Source organism: Podarcis pityusensis, assembly GCF_964106645.2.
Source record: "Podarcis pityusensis genome assembly, chromosome: 15".
Lineage (NCBI taxonomy): Eukaryota > Metazoa > Chordata > Lepidosauria > Squamata > Lacertidae > Podarcis > Podarcis pityusensis.
In genome coordinates, this window is record NC_138040.1 from 2,616,519 (window position 1) to 2,640,185 (window position 23,667).

Below are 23,667 nucleotides of genomic sequence, written 5' to 3' on the forward strand. Positions count from 1 at the left end.
TTAATGTTTGATTCATGACGGTATTTTAATATTTTGTTGGACGCCGCCCAGAGTGGCTGGGGAAGCCCAGCCAGATGGGCAGAAAATAAATAAATTTATTATTATTATTATTATTATTATTATTATTATTATTATTATTATTTGTCCTGAACCTCCGAACATCCAGCTTCAATGGGTGTCCAGTGATATTCTAGTGTTAGGACAGAGAGAAAAGCTTTCCTCTCTCCACTTTCTCTGTGCTGGGCATAATTTTGCCAACTTCTCTCATGTCCCCTCTTACTTGCCTCTTCTCTACACTAAAAAGCCCCAAATGCTGCAACCTTTCCCCAGAGGGGAGGCTCTCCATCTCCACCAATCCCCCCTCTGTGCCTGTTCTGTGTTTCCATGAAACAAGCCCCACACATATCCCTGGGGGCATATTCTCCCCCACCTCCCGATTCAGAGCAGAATCTGCCTGGGGAAAAATTGGCTGAATGTGTCTTGACAGCAACCAGATGGGAGCTTCCTTCTCCTGGGGGTACATACCTTCTGTCTTTGCAGATGTGTGGTTTAACCGGCCGTGTAACCGGCTAAATTCTGTGGTCGTTTCTCTCTCTGTTTTGGTTGCAGAGACACTCCACCTTCAGCAACCCAAAGCCCTCTGGGAAGGCATTTTCCAAGCACGCTGATCTTCCAGAGCTTCCCTTGGCAGGTGAGTTGTAAGAATAGCAAGCAAGGCCTTCTGGATGCAACACCTCCACCTTCTAAAATCAGGTGCTGTTGTTGGCCAGTTCCCCACCAGCCTACCTTCAACCAGCCTACCTTCAATCGCCCTGCCTTTCTGCTCGCAACCAGCTCAGGGGGTAGCTTCCTTCTCTATCTCAGCGTTTCTCCTTGCAGAACCCATCATGGCTTAGGACCCTCGTACCTATGGGACCGCCTCTCCCTGTATGCCCCACAGAGGACCTTAAGGTCCATAAATAGCAACACCCTAGTGGTCCCGGGCCCTAAGGAAGTCAGATTAGCCTCAGCCAGAGCCAGGGCCTTTTCAACACTGGCTCCGGCCTGGTGAAAAGCTCTGCCTCATGAAACCAGGGCCCTGCAGGATCTGATTTCGTTCCGCAGGGCCTGTAAGACAGAGTTGTTCCACCTGGCCTTTGGCTTGGAATCAACTTGATCCCCTCCCCCTCTTTCTTTTTCCCTTTTCCTTCTGTGATGAACTCCTACTTGGGGACTTCCCTGGCTTTTTTCTGGCCCACGTTGGACCAGTCTGGATAGTTAGCCTTGGTGAAGACTTGACGTTTTCATCCCCCAAAAAGTTTTTGAGTTTCTGCTGAAATGAGGCTGCATTTTAATGTTGTATTTTAATCTTGTTTTTTAAGTTGTATTTCAATGAATTGTTTTATATCTGGTGTTAGCTGCCCTGAGCCCGGTCTTGGCTGGGGAGGGCGGAGTATAAATAAAATTTATTATTATTATTATTGAGGAGGATGCTGGGTGCAAAATGAGAGCCAATTGCCTCCACCTGCCATTGGTTCTGGCGCCACCTACTGTTCAGCTCCCTGCTTTCCACCCTGCCAGCCCCAGCGAGCACCAGCCAGAGCAGAGGGGCCATCTTTCTTAGTTGTGACTGTGTGTGTGTCCCCCACCACGACCTCTTGCCACTGAGATGGGCGGCTGGTTTTGAGGGCACTTAGACTTCCTCCCTGCGCAATTCCTTCCTCTTTCTTGGCGCTTTCCCTCCCTCGGTGCCCGTCGGGCAATGCTGTGGCTCAGAAGGATGAGTCACAGCCAGCCAACCTCCCAGGCCGCGTGTGTGTGTGGGGGGGGGTCCGCTTCCCCACCCCCAGCGCCTTCTGGCTCCTCTTGAGAGAACAGCAATAGCCCGTGGGGTTCTTCAGCGATCTGACAGCAGCCCAAGCTCCCCTTGTCCAAAGACATTTGAATCCCATGCGTTGTGTGGGTGTCATCTGCTGAAAAGAGCATCAGCCTCAAAAGGCACTGACGGCGCAAAGGCCGGCCGGCCACACACTCTTTGGTAACACTGGGATTTTGGGGGACAGCTAACGAGGCCGAATGTTGGAAGACTCAGGGCAGATAAAAGAAAAGTCCTTTTATTCATTTATTCAGAGTCGTAGGTCAACAAATGACAAATCTTAAAACCGAATAGAGTCTCAGGCCAAAATGTATGGGCGGAACAAGCTTGCAAGTAATTCGCAATTAAGAGTCGCGTATCTCTTTTTGCAGTGTGGAAAGAGAATCTTGCAACCCTGTAGCTGGAGCGTTTCTTATCAAGTCCCACCGAGCGCCATTGGGACGTTCTGCTGATTTTATGAGTGATCTTTTCTGAGTGCAAATGAGTTCCTCTCCCAGTTACCTACGTCAGGGCTGATGGGATGTGGAGGCCGAGAAGCGCTATAGAGGACCGCAGGCTCCCCACCTTCCTGTGCTGTGAATCTCTTCTTCTTCTCTAACTAGGAGACTGCAGCCGTCAGTATGAGGGGCTGATCCCCTCCTACAGGCAGCAGCAAGATTCTCCATTTTTGAGTGAACCTGCGGGGGATTACAGGCAATCCTTTCTCCCCCACAGGGGTTATGTTTCGGACCCCATGCACGTCGGCAGGACCCGTGTAAAGTGTTCCGCCCCGCCCTGCCCCCATTCTGCCCTTTGAGTGATGTTTTAGGGTCACTTTTGGGTTCAGCGCCGTGTGTGTATGTGCAATCACATGCAGATTATTCGGTGCCCATCTTCAAGTTCAGGGCAGGACTGGCAGACTTCCGGTTTGCAGGAACTCCTATTTTACTTAGACACTCCCCCAATGGCTACAGTATGTTCTACCTTCACTCTTGAGGGCATTAATGCCTCTAAATCCCGGTTGTTGGGAGTCACCAGAGTGCGGAGAGCGCTGTTGCGCTCAGGCCCTGCTTGCGGGGGCTATTTCTTGCGGGTGTCCAGTTTCTCCCACCCAGGGCAGCTATGCCCACCAACCTGGGGGGCTTTAAGAGAGGTTTAGAACCATAGAATCGCAAATTCAGGGAGGAGGATGAAGCTGTGGCTGGCTGCTAGCTGCGATGGCGATGTGCTGCCTCCCCTCTCGGAGGCAGTATGCTGGGGAATCGCAAGCCGGGAAGGAGTTGCTGCTGCACTCAGGCTCAGCTTCCAGGGATTCCTGCTGTGGCATGTGGTTGGCCATCATGGACTAGATCCTTTGCCCACTGCTCTTGTGATGTCATTCTTATGCTCGTGGTTCTTACACTGACTTACACAACCGGCCCACCTATGTCAGTATTGTCCACTTCCCCTCTGCGTCTTTTCCAATGGCTCTGGCAGCAACCAATCCCTCCAGCCGGTCTCTGCACGCCCAGTTTTCCTCGGGACGGCATTGGTTGCTTTTTTAGAGAAGCAGCTTTTTAAAATGAGGAACCAAAGAACCTGGGGAAGAAAAAAAAGGAAGGTGCCTTGCTCTACGTGCAGGGGAGACTTTTTTTCTCAGAGCTGCCGCAAGGGTCATTAAAAAGGGTGCCGTTTCCTGGATCTTCCTGCAGTAGCAGAACAGCCATTACCTTAATTGAGCAGATAGTCAGACACAGCAGAAGAGGAGCAGAGGGAGACCGCAGGCGTCTCCTTGCTGCAGCCGTGGAGTAAATGGCCGGGGAGGATCTGAGCCAGGGATCTCTCGGTGGGGTGGGCAGAGGTGGGGGGGACTCCTGTTTACTGGAACAGCCATAAGACAGCAGGATGTGTGACGTCCTTTTGTTAAATCCGCTAATAATCCTCAGTCGTTGCTTCCTGTATTGCAAACTCAAGCCCCCCCCCGGGCCTGAACGTTGCGTGGTCTTCACTTCCCTCCTGCAGCCCTTGCTGCAAGGCCAGCCACGCCAACCTGGTGCCCGCCAGATGTTCTGCGCTGCAACTTCCATCAGACCCCAGCCAGCATGGCAAAAAGTGTGCGAGAGACAGAGAGAGCTTACGGCTAAGCTTTGCAGCAGCAGAAGAAAACATTTCTCTGCGTTTACTTCTTTGCTGTAGAAAAGGGGTTGTCTCCGAGCAGGAAAAGGCAAGCTTGGGTTCACACATGGAGAGTGTGTGCTCTATGCGCCAAAGGCCTGAGTGGTGGGGGCTGTTTGGAAGGAGACCCTCCACTTTGCAGGGTGGGTGGGTGGAGGGCAGAGGAGTGTTCTTGAAATCAGCTCAGAGAACAGGGGTGGGCAACCTAAGGCCCGGGGGCTGGGTGCGACTCAATCGCCTTCTCAATCTGGCCCACAGACGGTCCAGGAATCAGCGTGTTTTTACAGGAGTAGAATGTGTGCTTTTATTTAAAATGCATCTCTGGGTTATTTGTGGGGCCTGCCTGGAGTTTTACATGAGTAAAATGTGTCCTTTTATTTAAAATGCATCTCTGGGTTATTTGTGGGGCATAGGAATTCGTTCATTATTATTTTTTTCAAAATACAGTGGTACCTCGGGTTAAGTGCTTAATTCGTTCCAGAGGTCTGTTCTTGACCTGAAACTGTTCTTAACCTGAAGCACCACTTTAGCTAATGGGGCCTCCTGCTGCCACCGCGCCACCAGAGCACGATTTCTGTTCTCATCTTGAAGCAAAGTTCTTAACCCAAGGTACTATTTCTGGGTTAACGGAGTCTGTAACCTGAAGTGTATGTAACCTGAAGCATATGTAACCTGAGGTACCACTGTATAGTCCAGCCCCCCACAAGGTCTGAGGGACAGTGGACCGGCCCCCTGCTGAAAAAGGTTGCTGACCCCTGTCATAGAATCACAGAATTGTAGTGGGAAGTGACCCCCAAGTCCCTGCAAGGCAGGAATCACAAAAAAACCTCAGCAGGTGCCCCTCTGCTTAAACAAGGCCGGAGAGCCTTACCGCCAGGCATACACCAGCAGCCCCCACCCCACCCCAAGGAGACATGATGTCTGCAAATGACGGTTCCTTGTCTCTCTCCTCTCCCCACCAAGACTTGCTGAAAGGGAGAAGTGAGGACCTGAAGCCAGACCACTTTCTCCGCAAAAGCCCCTCGCTGGAGTCCCTGAGCAAACCGCCCTCCATGTCCTTCTCCGGCAGGATGCTCACCTCCACCCACAGTGGCCTGAAACCCCCCAGCAAGCTCAGGTAAGCGAAACGGAAGCTGAGCTGAAAGAAAGGAAGGGGGTGGGGAATGCAGGCTGCCTTTGCCTGAGCCAGGCCATTGGGCCCTATATTGCCTACACTGGCTGGCAGAGGCCCCCAGGGTTTCAGGCCGGGTCCCCCCCCCCCAGCCGTGCCTAGAGAGGCTGCCAGGGACTGAACCGGGGACATCTGGCATGTAGTGCCGCTGCTCTGCCACTGAGCCAATGCCTCTCCTGAATGCCCATCAGTGCTGTCTGTCGGTGCTGAGTGGCAGAGCTCCTGCCATGCATGCGGAATCGTAGAATTTTAGAACTGGAAGGGGCCACGAGGGTCATCTAGCCTTGCAACGCAGGAATCTTTCGCACCACATGGGGCTTGAACCCACAGCCCTGAGATTAAGAGCCTCATGCTCTACCGATCGAGCTCTGCAGCCTCAACTCAGATGTCACCGGTTCAACACCTGGTGGTACCTATTTCTTTATTTTTAATACATAAAGCTATTAAAACATCACCAAATCATAAAATGCAAAGCAGATGGCCCACACGGCCGATTTTAGTGGCATAGGACTGAGCATACTCAGTGGTGGGCATGGCCATTTTGGGGACAGGGAGGGCATGATGGACTCTCCCAAAGAGGGCACAGCTGGCTAAAATAGGAACCTGCCACATTTCCCCTCTCTGTGCGTTTTCCTTATAGCAAATGCATAAATTGGCCACCAGTTCCCTAACACTGGCACCATTTCTGCCGGGTTGCGTGTATGGTGTGTGTTTTTCGGTGTGGGGGGCACAGGGGGATGGCAGCCATCCCTGGCCCCTTTTCAGAGCGGAGCAGTCCAAGCGGAGTAACGGGAGGTTTGTTAACAAAACTTTTTCCCCTTCCTGGTTCCAGCGTGGAGAGGAAGGACCCTTTGGCTGCTTTGGCGAGGGAGTACGGCGGCTCCAAGAGGAACGCCCTGCTGAAATGGTGTCAGAAGAAAACAGAGGGGTACCCAGTAAGTGAATGGGCGGCTTGCTTGCGTGGGTGGCTGAGTTGCTTGCTTGTCACAAAGGGATCATTTTGCCCAAAAGCACCACTGTGGCAGCAGCCAAGCACTTTCCTTCTGGGTGCTCCCAATAGTACATAAAAACAGGAGCCTGCATTTGAGTGGGGGCATGGAGTATATTTCCCTTTGCTCCTCAGACAATATGTGCACCCTCTTCTCCAGCAATCGCCAATTCCCTTGGCAACATGGGATGCTAAAAATCAAGTTTCCCGTCCTCATGATTCTGAATTAAGAGCTGGTTTATGTAGGAAGCTGCCGTAGTTAGACCCTTGATCCTACCAGCTTGGTATTGTCGACACTGGCTGGCAGCGGCTCTCCAGGGCTTCCCGACAGGAGTTCTCTCCCAGACCTGCCCGGAAGCGTCAGGATTGAACCCGAGACTGTCTGCATGCAAAGCAGGTGCTCTCCCACTGAGCTATGGGGAAAAACCCACTCTTGGACGCAGAGCTTTTAAGCACAGACCTTGCGCTTGGAAAGAGCAAGGCAAAAGATAAATGTGGATTACGCCATGGCAGCAAGTGAGACTCTGGGCCAACTAGCTCAGCAGTGCCCACACTGACTGGGTCGCCAGCCTGCCTGTTTAAAGCAGCATTTCTACAATTCATGCATTTCAACACATTTTGCAGGCTGCACAGTAGATTGCCCTACGGAGCAGGCGAGACAGGACACTGCTGGCCTCGTTCGTTGCTGGGCTTACTTGGAACTGAAGGTCTTAGAATCATAGTAGAGCTGGAAGGGAATCCAGGGGTCATCTAGTCCAACCCCCCGCAGTGCAGGAATCTCAGCTGAAGAATCCCTGACAGATTCCTAGTGCCTGGTCTGTTTCCTGCCCACACACCCTGACTTCTTTGCACAGAGATCAGGCACCTATTTAAGGAGGCATGTTTTCCCATAACTCTGCGGGGAACTTAGATGAGACCTTGCCTCAAAGCAAGCACCTATCCAAGTATCCGATGGTTTTTGTTGCTTTTAGTGCGGGGGGAGCAGGTTTGTTGCGCAAGACCTCCCGATCAGCAGCAACTGCGCAACTCAAACTTGCCAGCGTGTGATTGAATCCTGCCCCAAAATACCGACAATCTGGAAAGCGCCCTTCGTCTCTCGCTTCAAAAAACAACCACCCACCTCTCCGGTCCAAAACACACACACACACACGTCCCCTTGGTTCAAAGGACAGCAGAATTCCTTTGGTTTATTTTTAATTTTGGCTCTTGGAGGGATCCCTGCGGTTCCTGCGGCAGCTGCCCAACCCTCTCTAACAAGGCGGCGGCATCTGTAATTGTTGGCCGAAACTTCAGCGAGGCATTTATTTTATAGATCTTTCTCTTCCTGCCTCTGTTATCTTCAGAGCATCAAACAAACGCCGCACGTTTGCCTTCTTCCCCTGGCAGGACAAAGCTCTCTGTGAGGAGGTGGTGGTGGTAGTGGCTATTAGGGGGAGCACTAAGCCCATGAGGAGGGGCGTTGTGTTGGGCAGCTTATGCATTCCCCCAAAGTGAGCTGGCGGACTTGTTCATTTTAAGAACATAAAACCACGAGAAGAGCCTGCTGGATCAGGCCTGTGGCTGTCTAGCCAAGCACCCTGTTCTCACAGTGGCCTGTTGCGTATTTAGCAGATTAATTGCGCTGCAGAAAGCGTGCTGGGGAGACCACACGTTCAGCAAACAATGAAGAAACGCAAAAATATATTTTGCATGGCTTTAATTACAAAAACAAAAACTCCTCTTACATTAAATCTATAAGTACGACCTACCCATTCACCAGGGTACTGAGAGAGGTACACGCTGCTCTTTCATAGCTGTCAACTTTTCCCTTTTCTTGTGAGGAATCCTATTTGCAATAAGGGAATTTCCCTTTAAAAAAGGGAAACATTACCAGTTATGTGCTCTTTATATACTATACCCAGTTGCTGACACAGCTTAATTAACACAGCTTAACAGCACTTGCTATACTGCTTCACAGCTGTAAAATTAGGTCATGATATTTGTTCTGGCCTTTAAAGAAATACACATCTTGTGAAACAATAATGAACCTTAATATTTAAAGAAACCATTCAACATGGCTGACCAGATGCCTGTGGGACAAGAGTCCTCTCTGCTGCTGTGGTTTCCAGCAGGTGGGATTCGAAAGCATCACAGCCCTCAACTGCGGAGGTAGAGCAGAGCCATCCTGGCTAGGAGCCATCCATAGCCATGAATTTGTCTGATCCTCTTGCAAAGCCATCCAGTTTGGCGGCCCTCACTGTCTCTGCCACCAGGCAGAGGGCCTTCTCGGTGGTGGCACCCGCCCTGTGGAACACCCTCCCACCAGATGTCAAAGAGAAGAACAACTACCAGACTTTTAGAAGACATCTGAAGGCAGCCCTGTTTAGGGAAGCTTTTAATGTTTAACAGACCACTGTATTTTAGTACTTTGTTGGAAGCTGCCCAGAGTGGCTGGGGAAACCCAACCAGATGGGCGGGGTAGAAATAATAAATTCTATTCCATTCTATTCTCCTGTGGGAGGGAGTTCCACAGTTTAACCATGGCGCTGTGTGAAGGAGGACAATATTCTACCTCCACTGTCAGGAGTCAAATAATGCCACTGAGCATCAGCTGCTGAGAACTGTGGGGAGAAAGCACTGCTGTGGGGCTCAGGTCCAGCCACTGTGGGAACAGGAGGCAGGACTAGACGGGCCCCCTTTGGCCTCATCCAGCACCCAGGCCCTTTTTGCATTCTTATGTCTGGATGGCTTTATCCGGAATGCATCTTGTAAGGGTTTTTGAGAGAATTCGCCGACTAACCAACTGGATAGCTCAGTTGGTTAGAGCCTGGTGCTGATAGCGTCAAGGCTGCAGGTTCGATCCCCGTGTGGGACAGCGGCATTGCAGGGGTTGGACTAGATGATTCTTGGGCTCCCTTCCAACTCTTAGGATTCTGTGATGCATAAGCGTGGCGTAGTATATTTCAGACTGCAGTTGAGAGAAAAACGGAAAAACAGATCTGTCCGGCCCTGTTGTGACAACTCCACCGTATCCAGATGCATACGTAAAACGTTGGAAGCAGCCTACGACACGGCGTCAGTTACAGCAAGGGATTTTCCGCTTTTGATAGCAGAGGCTTTGGCTTCCACGTGAGCCCCGCTCCTGGTCTCTGGCGTGGAGCCCAGGGCAACCCCACTGGGCAGGCCTGAGGCCTTTTCCTGTTGCCACGAGCTGCTCTTCTCGTCTCCTTCACCCTGTGGACATTATGGCCAGTGATGTGACATCTTGACGCCTCTTGAGCTCCGGATTCCCCTCTATGCCAGAGACCCAAATAATGCATTTTGTGGAAGCGGATCTGTGGGTGTTGATGGAGCCAGGCCCCCCCCCCCCCGCCAGACCCCTAAGCTTAATCTCTCTTGCTGAGAAACTGACGCCTGCGAGCAACAGGGAGGGGGCAGCCCCCAGGCTCCTCACTGCTGGTGGACTAATAACTCCTGTTCTTTGCTCTTGTCTCCTCGCTCTTAGTCTCATTAGCCTCCGTCCTCATTAATCATGTCATTAGCAGTCGGGTCATGATTTAAGTGCTCTGGCTGTTGTTGATCCGACGAAGAGGAGCGATTTGTCATGGGGCCAAAATCATCCAAATCCGGCTTCTTCTCTTAGAAGACAACAGCCCTAACCTAGGGATCAAGCGGTACTTGTCTCTCTTTCCCCCCTCAGGGTTGCTGGACACACGCAAGAAAGAGAGCGAGAGGGCTCGGCCTTCAACAGAGCCAGTGTGGTGTAACTGGAGTGTCGGACTAGAAACTGGGAGATCAGGGTTCGAATCCCCACTCAGGCAGAAAGCTGACCTTGGGCCAGACCCTGCCTCTCTCGGGCCAGCCAACCTCACAGAATGGTTATGGGGATTAAATGAGGAATTTGTCTGACACTCTTTTAAAGCCGTCCAAGTTGGTGGCCATCTCAGCCTTTTGAGCTAAGGCGTTTCATAGTTTAACTCAGCTGTGTGAAGCACTCCTTTCTTTTGTCTTGGCCCCCAAATCTCTCAACAGAACAGCTCCAACCAGACACGTGGAGCAGGGAAGAATCGTAGAATTGCAGAATTGGAAGGGACCCCCCCCCAAAAAAAGGGTCATCCAGTCCAGCCCCCAGGAATCGTGGCTGAAGAATCCCTGACAAAAAGATGTAGCCTGAAGAGAAATGCATTTAATGACACCTTGAGGCTATGAACCAGCATTTTTCTGGAAAAAAATGGCTTGAGGGTTTCTTTAGGCAACAACCTACTTCATTAGATGCTTGGTCTGAGTGAATGAAAGCCGAACCGGAGAAGAACATTTTCCTTTCTGCTTTGTAAACAGCAAAATAATGCAGAAATATCCTTTCCCTTGCCCACCCCCACCCCCTTTGGAGGTAGCAGCCCAGCTGTTGAGGGAATGGGGTTTTCTGGCGTTGAGCGAGGCTGAGGGAATCATCTCCGAATGAGGGGTTCAGGCCCTCAGTGGCTGGTGGTGAGGCCTTGCCGTCAGTGCCTCAGTGTCCATAAGGGAAGGCGTGTGGTCCTTTGGGGAAGACTGAATACCGCTGACCTTTTGGCTGCCCCCGGACACTTCAGATAATCCCTGAAGTAAACAAGGGATGCGTCATTAATCGTTCAAGCAGAAGCCAGTTACCGTAACTTAAGGGGCTGGCCAAGATTGCAACAGGCTCCTCTCCAACCTGAAAGAAAGTGGATCAAGTTCTTTTCCCTGAGACTAGGAATACAGTAATAGTACCGGCCCCTTCCTAATGAAGCTGAGTGCTGGAAGATTCAGCCCTGTCAGCCCAACGGCAAAATGTGGATTTGAATCCACATCTCCTTGGCCCGCTTGTTCCAGTAACCTCTAACCACTACGCAACACTGTTTCTACAGCAATTTAAGGTTGGCGGGTGGGAGGGAGGGAGGAGGAACTGCATTCCAGCCCCAGGTAAGGGGGAAAGCCTTGAATATTCCCCACAAGGGGAAATCCTCTTGCGGTTTTATTCTCTAATCCGGGGGATTTTTGGAGGGCTGGGTGTCCGCAGAGAGGTGGTTTCGTAATAAGGCGCACACCTGATACAGCCAGGTGGAATTTTACCTCTCTTCAGTGGAAACTGCAAGCCGGATTCTGACACTTTGACACTCCAACAGTCCGTTCCGCACAATCTTTCCTGGGTCACTTGGGGGCCGGTTCTACAAAAATGAGACACTCCCAGTTTAGGATTCTTTGGTTTGAGGGGTGCAGTCAGGCAAACCTGCCCAGTTCCATTTCTCTCCTCTGCTCATTCTTCCAACCTTAACCATTCAGCGCTCTGCCTTTCCACATCGGTCTGTGGAAATGCATCCGTGCTTGAGTGCTGATTTTGCCGTCTGTAGCAGCCATGCTTCTGAATGCCCGTTGCAGAAGCCACAGGAGCAGAGGGCTCTTGTGCTCGGGTCTTGTGCTCGTGGGCATCTGGTCAGCCACTGTGGGAACAGGAGGCTGGACCAGATGTGCTCCCTTTCAGTGCTTCTTGTGTTCCTAATTCAGCAGGGTTTTCTTACGTCCCTAAAAGGGGACTTTTTTGCAAAACAATTTTCCCCAACACAATTTTTGCATCCCTTCCCCCCATATACATTCTGTTTCATGCACGTTTTATCCTGGTATATGCATTTCTATGTATATACATTCTATTCTATATATTTATATGTGTGTGTGTGTATATTCTATGCACATACCAGGATAAAGCGTGCATAAAACAGAATGTATATGGGGGGGAGGGATGCAAAAATTGTGTCGGGGGGGAAATTGCTTTGCAAAACATTACCTGACTGGAGAACTGCAGAGCAAAATTTAGAGAACTGTGCTTCGGTCCACATTTCATTTCAGAAAGCGCAAGTGCAGTGGGTTTGCCTTTAAATGCAAACTGAATTGGATTCCTCCCTTGTCCGTTGCAGTGAGGAAGATCCTTTCAGCAGCAGAATCTTGTTTCTTTTCCCCAAGGAGTGATTTAGAGGCCTGTCAGTTCAAAAAAATCTCACCAAGCCCATATTTCTTCCTGGAGACTTCCTGGCTGAGGTCTGCCAACTCCGTCTCCTGCCCGCTGGTGATTTACCACGATGCCTCTCAGCAGCTGAGAGCTGGCAGGGGTCGGGCTGAGATAATCCCCCAGAGTTTTGCCTCCCTTATCGCCTGGCAGAAGTTCCTTGTGTTGAAAGAAAAGACCTCAACTTAATGGAGCTGATCTGTGAATGGGGTAAAGGAGGTTGCGTTTCAGAGATAATCACCCTCCTCTTCCCCCTGCACACACAAAATTCAAACCACTCTTCCCTGGTGGCCCAGGGCTTTGCACAGATGTTGTACAGATGCGAGGAGGGGAGCCCAGAGGAAAATGGGCAAACTTATTATATATTGCATTTCCATCCCTCCTTTTTCTCCATGGAGCTTGGCGGCTCACACGCCACTCTTCCCTCCGCATTTAAACCCCACAACAAAAACTCTGAGAGGTAGCTTAGGCTGAGAGGCAGTGGCCAGCCCAGGGTTACCCAGTGAGCTTCAGGTGGAGATTCGAACCTGGGTCTCCCCAAATACGACACTCTAATCCCTACGCCATGCTGGCTCTCAAAAAAAAAATAAGCAAAACGTCCAAGAAATAAAAATGAAAAGATGCACAGTGGCCAAGTGTGGATATTTTCCCACGGATTCCTGAGTCATGCTTTTATAAAACAGGAAATGGCTTTCACTGTTCGCTTCACATTTCCTTTCACCATGCCCTGGCTTCCGTCAGAGATCCAGGCTCGTGTTATCCAATCTCGGCTTGTTGTCCTGGCTTGTTGACCAGCTGGAAAAGCGCATGGCCATGCTCCGTGGTGGCTCTAAAGGAGGATTAGGCAACTGCAATGAGGAGGAGAGGACTATCGAGGTCTCCTGGCCACAGTGGCTCAGTAATAATAATAATAATAATAATTTATTATTTATACCCCGCCCATCTGGCTGGGTTTCCCCAGCCACTCTGGGCGGCTTCCAAAAGAATATTAAAATACTATGATACATCAAACATTAAAAGCTTCCTTAAACAGGGCTGCCTTCAGATGTCTTCTAAAAGTCTGGTAGTTGTTGTTCTCTTTGACATCTGGTGGGAGGGCGTTCCACAGGGAGGGCGCCACTACCGAGAAGGCCCTCTGCCTGGTTCCCTGTAACTTGGCTTCTCGCAGTGAGGGAACCGCCAGAAGGCCCTCGGTGCTGGACCTCAGTGTCCGGGTAGAACGATGGAGGTGGAGACGCTCCTTCAGGTATACTGGACCGAGGCCGTTTAGGGCTTTAAAGGTCAGCACCAACACTTTGAATTGTGCTCGGAAACGTACTGGGAGCCAATGTAGGTCTTTCAAGACCGGTGTTATATGGTCTCGGCGGCTGTTCCCAGTCACCAGTCTGGCTGCTGCATTCTGGATTAGTTGTAGTTTCCGGGTCACCTTCAAAGGTAGCCCCACGTAGAGCGCATTGCAGTAGTCCAAGCGGGAGATAACCAGAGCATGCACCACTCTGGCGAGGCAGTCCGCGGGCAGATAGGGTCTCAACCTACGTACCAGATGGAGCTGGTACACAGCTGCCCTGGACACAGATTTAACCTGTGCCTCCATGGACAGCTGTGAGTCCAAAATGACTCCCAGGCTGCGCACCTGGTCCTTCAGGGGCACGGTTACCCCATTCAGGACCAGGGAATCCCCCACACCTGCCCGCCTCCTGTCCCCCAGAAACAGTACTTCTGTCTTGTCAGGATTCAACCTCAATCTGTTTGCCGCCATCCATCCTCCAACCGCCTCCAGACACTCACACAGGACCTTCACCGCCTTCACTGGTTCTGATTTAAAGGAGAGGTAGAGCTGGGTGTCATCTGCATACTGATGAACACCCAGTCCAAACCCCCTGATGATCTCTCCCAGCGGCTTCATATAGATATTAAAAAGCATGGGGGAGAGGACAGAACCCTGAGGCATCCCACAAGTGAGAGCCCAAGGGTCTGAACACTCATCCCCCACCACCACTTTCTGAACACGGCCCAGGAGGAAGGAGCGGAACCACTGTATGACAGTGCCCCCAGCTCCCAGCCCCTCAAGACAGTCCAGAAGGATGTTATGGTCGATGGTATCAAACGCCGCTGAGAGATCCAGCAGAACTAGGAAACAGCTCTCACCTTTGTCCCTAGCCCGCCGGAGATCATCAACCAGTGCGACCAAGGCAGTTTCAGTCCCGTGATGAGGCCTGAATCCCGATTGGAAGGGATCCAAATGGTCCGCTTCTTCCAGGCGTGCCTGGAGTTGTTCAGCAACCACTCGCTCAATCACCTTGCCCAAGAATGGAAGATTTGAGACTGGGCGATAGTTGGCCATCGTGGCCGCATCTAAAGATGGTTTTTTAAGAAGCGGTTTAATAACCGCCTCTTTCAGCGGGTCTGGGAAGGCTCCCTCACGGAGGGAAGCATTCACTACCCCACGAAGCCCATCGCCCAGCCCTTCCCGGCTAGCTTTTATAAGCCAGGATGGGCAAGGATCAAGGAGACAGGTGGTTGGTTTCACTCGTCCAAGCAGCCTGTCCACATCCTCGGAGGTAACAGATTGGAATTGATCCCACACAATTTGACTAGACAGGACTCTAGCACTCCCCCGCCCCGGCCCTGCTCCCACGGTGGCGTCTACCTCTTCCCGAATCTGAGCGACTTTATCTGCAAAAAACTTTGCAAAATCATTGCAGGAGATCATGTGGCCCGTATTGGGCCCCGATGTAGCAGGTGGTTCCGCTAAATTGCGGACCACCTGAAAAAGTCTCCTGCTGCTGTTTTCTGCAGATGCAATAGAGGCGGCGAAGAAAGCCTTCTTCGCCGTCGCTACCGCCACTTGGTAGGCTCGACACTGAGCTCTAACCTGTGTCCGGTCAGCTTCAGAATGGGTCATCCGCCACCGGCGCTCTAGCCGTCTCAACGATTGTTTCATTGCCCTCAGATTCGTGGAAAACCACGGGGCCGTCCGGGCTCCATGCAATCGGAGAGGGCGCTTCGGAGCCAAACAGTCAATAGCCCTGGTTAACTCCACATTCCAGCGGGCCACCAGGGAATCAGCTGAAAGGCCATCAACATGGGATAAAGCATCCCCTACCGCTCTCTGGAAACCATTTGGATCCATTAAGTGGCGGGGGCGGACCATCCGAATCGGTCCCACCTCCCTGCAGAGGGGAAGGGTCGCGGAGAAGTCAAGTTGCACCAGGAAGTGGTCTGACCATGGCACTTCTTTTGTTTCGCTTTTACTTAGTGTCAGAACACCAACATCCATGGAGGTAAACACCAGGTCCAAGGCATGTCCGTGGCTATGGGTTGGGCCAAACTTATTCAGGGACAGCCCCATGGAGGCCATGCTTTCCACGAAGTCCCGAGCGGCCCCTTGTAAGGTCGTGTCGGCATGGATGTTAAAATCCCCTAGGACAACCAAACTAGGTGTCTCCAGGAGAACATCCGCCACGACCTGAAGCAGCTCGGGCAGGGAATCCTTGGTGCAGCGGGGAGGTCGGTACACCAAAAGGAATCCTGTACTGCCCCTATTGCCCAACTTCCAGAACATGCACTCAGAGAACTGGGTCTTCCCAATAGGACGCCTGGTGCAAACTAATGACTTCCTAAAAATCACTGCAACCCCCCCTCCCCGCCCACAGGGCCTGGGTTGCTGTGCGTAAGAGAAACCTGGTGGACAAGCAGCGGCAAGAACAGGCCCACCTGCTTCATCCAACCAAGTCTCTGTTACACAAGCCAGGTCAAATCCTCCATCCATGATCACGTCATGGATGGCAGTGGTCTTATGAATCATTGACCTGGCATTGCACAGCAGCACCTTCAGGCTATGTGGGTATCCCTTGCTGATTCCAGTATCCGTCCGGACAGGACCAGACCCGGAGGCAGGGATAGTCCTCAGACAACGACTAAACCTGCCTCCTCTGTAATGACATGGTCTGGTCTTAGCGTAACTCCTCCTCCTACCCGTGATCACTGAGATCGGTTGTCCCAGCGCATCCCCCTCCGTGGAACATACCCCAGCCATTTTGTTGGCTGGGACCCACTCCCCGGCAGCCCTGACCCTTCCCCTTAAGAACAAAATAAGACCTTAAAACAATAAAAAACCCCAGAAAACAAAAAACAATACAAATGAAAAACTATAAAAATTACAAATCCATTAAAATCAAACAAATTCCCAACTAAACATCCATCCCACCCCCATCCCCGTCCCCGCATATACAAAAAAATGAAAGGAAAAGGAACATTTTAAAACAGACTCTGCGCCCCTCCGGATCCCCCTGGGTCGCAGCAGCAGTGACAACAACCGTCCCTGTGAGGCCTGTCAGGCCCCGCCCTGGGCCAGGTGGTGAGTGGCAGGAAGGAGCAGGGCCCTCAGACACTCACACAGGAGAGTCCTCCTGGGCAGCAGAACGCAGCAGTCCCTGTGAGTCCTTCAGGCCCCGCCCCGGGCCAGATGGTGAGTGGCAGGAAGGAGCAGGGCCCTCAGACACTCACACAGGAGAGTCCTCCTGGGCAGCAGAACGCAGCAGTCCCTGTGAGTCCTTCAGGCCCCGCCCCGGGCCAGATGGTGAGTGGCAGGAAGGAGCAGGGCCCTCAGACACCCACACAGGAGAGTCCTCCTGGGCAGCAGAGCGCAGCAGTCCCTGTGAGTCCTTCAGGCCCCGCCCCGGGCCAGATGGTGAGTGGCAGGAAGGAGCAGGGCCCTCAGACACCCACACAGGAGAGTCCTCCTGGGCAGCAGAACGCAGCAGTCCCTGTGAGTCCTTCAGGCCCCGCCCCGGGCCAGATGGTGAGTGGCAGGAAGGAGCAGGGCCCTCAGACACCCACACAGGAGAGTCCTCCTGGGCAGCAGAGCGCAGCAGTCCCTGTGAGTCCTTCAGGCCCCGCCCCGGGCCAGATGGTGAGTGGCAGGAAGGAGCAGGGCCCTCAGACACTCACACAGGAGAGTCCTCCTGGGCAGCAGAACGCAGCAGTCCCTGTGAGTCCTTCAGGCCCCGCCCCGGGCCAGATGGTGAGTGGCAGGAAGGAGCAGGGCCCTCAGACACCCACACAGGAGAGTCCTCCTGGGCAGCAGAGCGCAGCAGTCCCTGTGAGTCCTTCAGGCCCCGCCCCGGGCCAGATGGTGAGTGGCAGGAAGGAGCAGGGCCCTCAGACACTCACACAGGAGAGTCCTCCTGGGCAGCAGAACGCAGCAGTCCCTGTGAGTCCTTCAGGCCCCGCCCCGGGCCAGATGGTGAGTGGCAGGAAGGAGCAGGGCCCTCAGACACCCACACAGGAGAGTCCTCCTGGGCAGCAGAGCGCAGCAGTCCCTGTGAGGCTTGTCAGGCCCTTGCAGACGGAGGCAGCAGTGCTGGAAGACACAGGAGGGGAGCGTTGCTCTTGTGCCCGGATCCTGCTTGTGGGTTTCCCAGAAGAGGCATCTGGCTGGCCACTGTGAGAACAGGATGGTGGGCCTTTGGTCTCATCCAGCAGGGCCCTTTTTGCATTCTTGAAAATGCTAAGGGCCAGACCTTCACCTGCAGACATCTAAAAATGGACTGATAAGGAATGGATTTACCGTATTTTTCCGTGTATAAGACTAGGTTTTTTTCCTTTTAAAAATGTCAAAAATTTGAGGGCGTCTTGTACACGGATACATCTTCCCCCATTTTCTTAAATCGGAGTCCACCAAAATAGGGGGCGTCTTATACATGGGGGCGTCTTATAGACGGAAAAATATGGTGCCATGTGCTCCAAACATGCAACTTCCCTTTCTGGTTTTCCTTTGGGGCATCTGCTTGGCCCCTGTGGGAACAGGATGCTGGACTAGCAGGACCATTGGCCTGATCCTGCAGACTCTTCTGTACATTCTGCCTTACCATAAAATATCCAAGGCTGATTTTAATGAGGATGAAAAATAAAATTGTTGTGGAAACTAGATTAAAACTGGTGTGTTTTGTGTAGCAATAATTATAATAATAATAATAATAATAATAATAATAATAATAATAATAGTAACATTGATGAAAATTATCTGTAAACTAAACATATAAAGCCGCAGGTGTACAGTCACTTACCTGGGAGTAAGTCCCATTGGGATTTGTGTTCTGAGTAAACTTGCAAAGGATTTGCACTGTAAGAGGCAGGGAGGGCCTGAGAACATTAATTAAGAACATACTTCTGCAAGAATTTTGGCGATATAAAACAAATTAAATCTCATTTAAGTATCTCCATTTGCTTCATCTTGAATTACAATTTCTGCTTCCTCCTCCATCTTCTCTCTCTCTCTTTCCCTCTCCAATTCTTATTTGTTGTTTTATTATTTCAATTATAAGCCCGCAGTCTCGGCCCTATTGACTTTTCAAATATTTGTGCAAGCCTGCGTTATGTTAAGCACTTTAAGAAATAGTGAATCACATCCCTGCTTTGGCTGTCTCGAAATACTGTGACCGGGCAGTTACTAATCGGTGGCTGGGGGCTTTCCCGAGGGGGAAAATAAAAAGAACTGACATGGTTCCTTGATAGCTGACAATTTCTCTCCCCAGCCCTTGGTAAGCAATGCCCTTCAGTGTCTGGGAAGTGCAGAGGGAAAAGGATTGTGTCTCATCTTGAAGTGGAGAGAGGTTTCCTTTCCCCCTTTTCCTGGAACTAGCTTGCAGGACAGATGGCATGGAGCTGGGCAGTTGTTTTGGAGAATCCAGAATATCCTTATTTTGGGGTGAAATGCAGTGACTTTCCAGCAAATTCAGCACAGAGGGGCTAGTCCATTAGGGCCAACAGAGCACTGTCCTATCAAGAACATAAGATGTTTTGTTGGATCAGGTCCATCTAAACCAGCCGCCTGCTCTCACAGTGGCCAAACAGATGCCCCAAAGGGAAACCTGCAAACAGGACCCCAGAGCAGGAGCCCTCTCCCCTCTGTTCCTCCCTCTGAAGAGGAAGAGCAGCGCCAAAGGAAAAAAGAGACGAAAACAAAGAAGAGAGACCACAAAGGAAAAGGAGAGAAGAGGGGAAAGGAAAGGAAGGAGATAATAAAGAAAGATAAAAAGGGCTTCCAATTTTCCATTTACGGGTTACATAAAAAAAGAAAAAATATATTTAAGACATTCAGTCCATAATAACACCCATCTTCTCCATGTTCCATTAAACAGTCTTTCTTTTAAGTCTCAAAATCATTCATTTTTTTGCACAAAAAGTCCAAGGGGGGTTCCCGAATTGTTTTTATTTTTGGTCAGTATCCACCGTGTTTTCTCTTCAACGCCAGCTTTGCCTCCATTCATTCCCACCACCGTTCCCCTGTATTGGAGGAACCTTGCGTCACTGGGGAGTTGCTCCATCATTTTGGTGGCTCTTTGCTGGACCTTTTCCCCAGCTCTGCAGCATCTTGGGGTTTTTTTTGAGGCGAGGCGGCCAGATCCGCATGGGAATGATGCCACCCTCCCTCTCTCATCTGAACACTGGAAGGTTTTGGACAGAGAAAAGTCCCTTCTTCACACAGCACATAAACTACGGAACTCCCTGCCACAGGAGGAGGATGTCCACTAACCTGGGTGGCTCTAAAAGAGGACCAGTCCACAGAGGAAGAGAGGGCTATGGATGGGTCCTAGGCAGGCTGGCTCTGCTCTGCCTCCACAGTCCAAAGCAGCAATGCCTCTGAATGCCAGTGGCTAGAAACCGCAGGAGGGGAGCGTTGCTGTTATTCTCGGATCCTGCTTGTGGGTTTGCCATTAAGGACATCTGGTCGGCCACAGGATGTTGGGCTAGGAGGAGGTCCTTTGGCCTAGTCCATTAAATGCTTCTCGTGTTCTAAATTCAACTTTGAATAGACCCACAGAAATGGATGGACGCAAGTATGAGAGCAGAATCCTGGACTAAGATGGGCCATTAGCCTGATCCTGCAGGCTCTTCTAATTCCCTAAGGTAAAGGGACCCCTGACCATTAGGTCCAGTCACAGACGACTCTGGGGTTGCGGAGCTCATCTCGCTTTACTGGCCGAGGGAGCTGGCATTTGTCAGCAGACAGCTGGTCCACTAAAACCCCTAGATCATTTTCACATGCACTGCTGTGAAGCCAGGCGTCCCCCATCCCATGTTATTGACCCTCCCCTTTCTTCTTGGGGCTTGGTTAAAAGGTAAAGGGACCCCTGACCATTAGGTCCAGTCGTGGCCGACTCTGGGGTTGAGGCGCTCATCTCGCTTTATTGGCCAAGGGAGCCGGTGTACATCTTCCGGGTCATGTGGCCAGCATGAGTAAGCCGCTTATGGAGAAACCAGATCAGCGCACGGAAACGCCATTTACCTTCCCGCTGGAGCGGTACCTATTTATCTACTTGCATTCTGACGTGCTTTCGAACTGCTAGGTTGGCAGGAGCAGGGACCGAGCAACGGGACCTCACCCCGTCGTGGGGAGTCAAACCACCAACCTTCTGATCAGCAAGCCCAAGGCTCAGTGGTTTAACCCACAGCACCACCCGTGTCCATCTAATTCCCTAGTGTCCTCCTATCTAAGTTTCCGTGGCATTGCTTTTGTCTTCTGCAGCCAAGGTCGAGGATGACATCGGCAAGGCGCTGCTCGCCCTCCCCATTGCTGCTTCCATCCTGTCCCTCCCTCCCAATCCCTGACGCAAGCAGGATCTGCAGGATGTGGGATCTGCGAGTGGCCCTCCGTCCAGGTCCTCCTTTCCCTGTGCAGGCGGAAGGGGAGAACTCTCCTCCCCGGTTTGGCTAAGCAAAGTCAGGATAGCTCTTTTCTGGGCTGACTTCCTGCTTGGCCAACTGACACCGTCTCTCCCACCTGCTCTGTGGTTTGCCTTTAACACTGGCAAGGTCACAGCAACCAGGGAGGATAACATCTTGGCAGGCCTCACCCCTTTGAGAGGAAGTTTTGTTCAGTGTTTGCCTCTCTCCCAGGAGCTCAGGGGAGGCATTATCCTCGCCACAAAGAAGGCCTTTGTGGTGTAGCGTCAGGGAGACCAGGGTTCGAATCCCTGCTTGGGTAGGAAGCCCACACTGGGCGTCCCTGGGCCAGTCACTTTCTCTTACTCAGCCTAACGTACCTCACAGGGTTGCTGTGATGATAAAATGCGGGGGGGGGGGGAGAAGCATGTAAACCCCCCTCCCTGCTTGAGCTTCTTGGGATTGAATTGAATTGCAAACAAATCCAGGTGAATGACCAATAAGCAGTTCACCTGGAAATACCTGCAAGGAGCCACAGTTCCTGCCCCACCACAACAAAATTTCCAGGGAAGACAATATTATTATTATTATTATTATTATTATTATTATTATTATTATATACAAAGGGCAGTATAGCAGCTTTGACTTCTCCTGCTCCGCTGACCACACCAGCCCCACAGATCAGACAAGCATAGGGTGGTTTGTTTTATTTTGCCCCGGTGCAGAATATCTGAAGGGGCATTATCGAAACCCAAGAAGCTAGCGATTAATGGACAGAAATATTCCGCTTTGCTCCCCTCCCCTCCCCCTCTTGAAAAGCAGCAAAGTGAGTTAATCCAATCTTAGCAGAGCTCCTTAACGTAATTAACACAATGCCGGGAGGTGGAGGTAATTAAGATTTGGGACAAACAGTTTCTCTTCTCCCCCAACGCCCCCAGATCTTTGCCTCCCGCAGGACCTCCTGCCAAAATGTTAATTTCACAGGCAGTGGGCAGCATTCATCTTGCCATGCCAACCTGCTACCCAAAGGCCTTTTGTTTTGCATTATTGCCACTGATAGGGAGTTGATTGCTTGTTTGTCCAGCCTTGGCGCACTTGTTGATCTTGGGAGGCAGCAAGGAGAGCCTGCTGGATCAGGGTCAAAGCGGGCCCATCCAGGCTAGCATCCTAGCCCCAGGGGGAAACCTGCAAGCAGGATCCAAGCACCTTACTCCCTTGTGGCTCCCAGAAGCATTCTGGAGGCCAAGCATAGCCATAGTGGCTGGTAGCTGTCAGTGGTCTTCTCATCCATGAATTTGTCTAGTCCGCAGCAAGGTTCCAGTCCTCATGGTGCTGAATAGGAGTGAAGGAGGCTGACTTATACACTATGGGGCAAAAGTTTTGATCCCCTGCTAAATTTGCCCGTTTGCTCCCTGACGAAGAAATGACCAGTCCATAATTTTAATGGTAGGTTTATTGTAGCTGTGAGAGACAGAATAACCCCCAGAAACGTCTGACCTCTGTAATTGCCACCAAGTACTAAGTCATTATGGTGCTGGGGGAGACTCTTGAGAGTCCCATGGACTGCTAGAAGATCAAACCTCTCCATTCTTAAGGAAATCAGCCCTGAGTGCTCACTGGAAGAACAGATCCTGAAGCTGAGGCTCCAATACTTTGGCCACCTCATGAGTAGAGAAGACTCCCTGGAAAAGACCCTGATGTTGGGAAAGATGGAGGGCACAAGGAGAAGGGGACGACAGAGGACGAGATGGTTGGACAGTGTTCTCGATGCTACCAGCATGAGTTTGACCAAACTGCGGGAGGCAGTGGAAGACAGGAGGGCCTGGTGTGCTCTGGTCCAGGGGGTCACGAAGAGGCGGACACGACTAAACAACAACAACTAAGGCATCTTTCGCAAAGGGATTGAATACTTATTTCACTAATCATAATGCACATCAATCTCGTGACTTTTGTCTTCTGGGTTTCCTCTCCCGCTGAGCTCACCTTCGCTTCTCTTTTCCTCCCGCAGAATATCGACATCACCAACTTCAGCAGCAGCTGGAGTGACGGCCTGGCCTTCTGTGCCCTCCTGCACACCTACCTGCCTGCCCACATTCCCTACCAGGAGCTCAACAGCCAGGACAAGGTGAGGCCCCTCTGTCACCAGCATCCTTCAGATGGTGGGCGATTTGGTGGGGTGGGGAGATACCTTTCCCCTAGTGATGTGGAATGGAATTGCAGGGGAAACACACACACACACACACCATTCCTGACCTAGTGACCTTATTTATTATTTAGTCATTTCATAAAATGTATTATATGCTGCTTGGTTGTAAAGAAAAAAGGGGGGGGGGAAACCAAAGCAATAAAATTTAACACTAGCAGAAATGTAGCAGCCATGATTTAAGACTCTCAGAAAGTTAAAATAACAATAGACTAAATTGCATCAGCATTCTAAACCTTTGGACAGGCTTGTCTAAACGCAAACATTTTGGCAGACCCCAAAAAGAGGACAGTGAAGGCGGAGCCTGACATCAGTTCCCAAGGAGTTTCAAATATAATCAGCCCCGAGGTTTTTTTTTTAATAAAATAAAAATACATGATAAGGTTAATGTTTGGTTATTTATAAGTAGTTCCAACTAATGACCTTTTAATAGCAGTTGTAAATAATAAAATATTGATCCTGCCTTTTAAAAACATGTTTTAGATTTTGTGAGTGTGCTTTGTTTTTCCCCCTGGTTTTTAATATATGTTACTTATTTTTTGCTGTAAGCTGCTTTCAGTTGCATGGGGGGGGGGAGAAGCAACTAAGAAATTTAATTAATAACAATAGTCCAACAATATCTGGAGGGCCGCCTGGGTGCCTTTCT

The 23,667-nt window shown here is 51.0% G+C and overlaps 2 protein-coding genes across 4 annotated transcripts in view; one reads left to right on the forward strand and one right to left on the reverse strand.

Annotated features, from left to right (window-relative positions):
• SPECC1 (sperm antigen with calponin homology and coiled-coil domains 1) overlaps positions 1-23,667 on the forward strand; it is a 107,349-nt gene that overhangs the window by 77,199 nt on the left and 6,483 nt on the right. For all 3 annotated transcript variants that reach the window (XM_080982846.1, XM_080982845.1, XM_080982847.1), the window contains 4 exons: positions 610-691; positions 4,952-5,105; positions 5,992-6,094; positions 22,827-22,943. In XM_080982846.1, the coding sequence (XP_080838972.1) occupies positions 610-691; positions 4,952-5,105; positions 5,992-6,094; positions 22,827-22,943 (456 nt within the window). The remainder of the gene's footprint in view (positions 1-609; positions 692-4,951; positions 5,106-5,991; positions 6,095-22,826; positions 22,944-23,667) is intronic.
• ZSWIM7 (zinc finger SWIM-type containing 7) overlaps positions 10,293-23,667 on the reverse strand; it is a 73,697-nt gene continuing 60,322 nt past the window's right edge. The window contains exons 10-12 of the mRNA XM_080983264.1: positions 18,220-18,295; positions 11,930-12,307; positions 10,293-11,315 (exon numbers count right to left, since the gene is read on the reverse strand). The gene's annotated coding sequence lies outside the window, so the exon portion shown is untranslated. The remainder of the gene's footprint in view (positions 11,316-11,929; positions 12,308-18,219; positions 18,296-23,667) is intronic.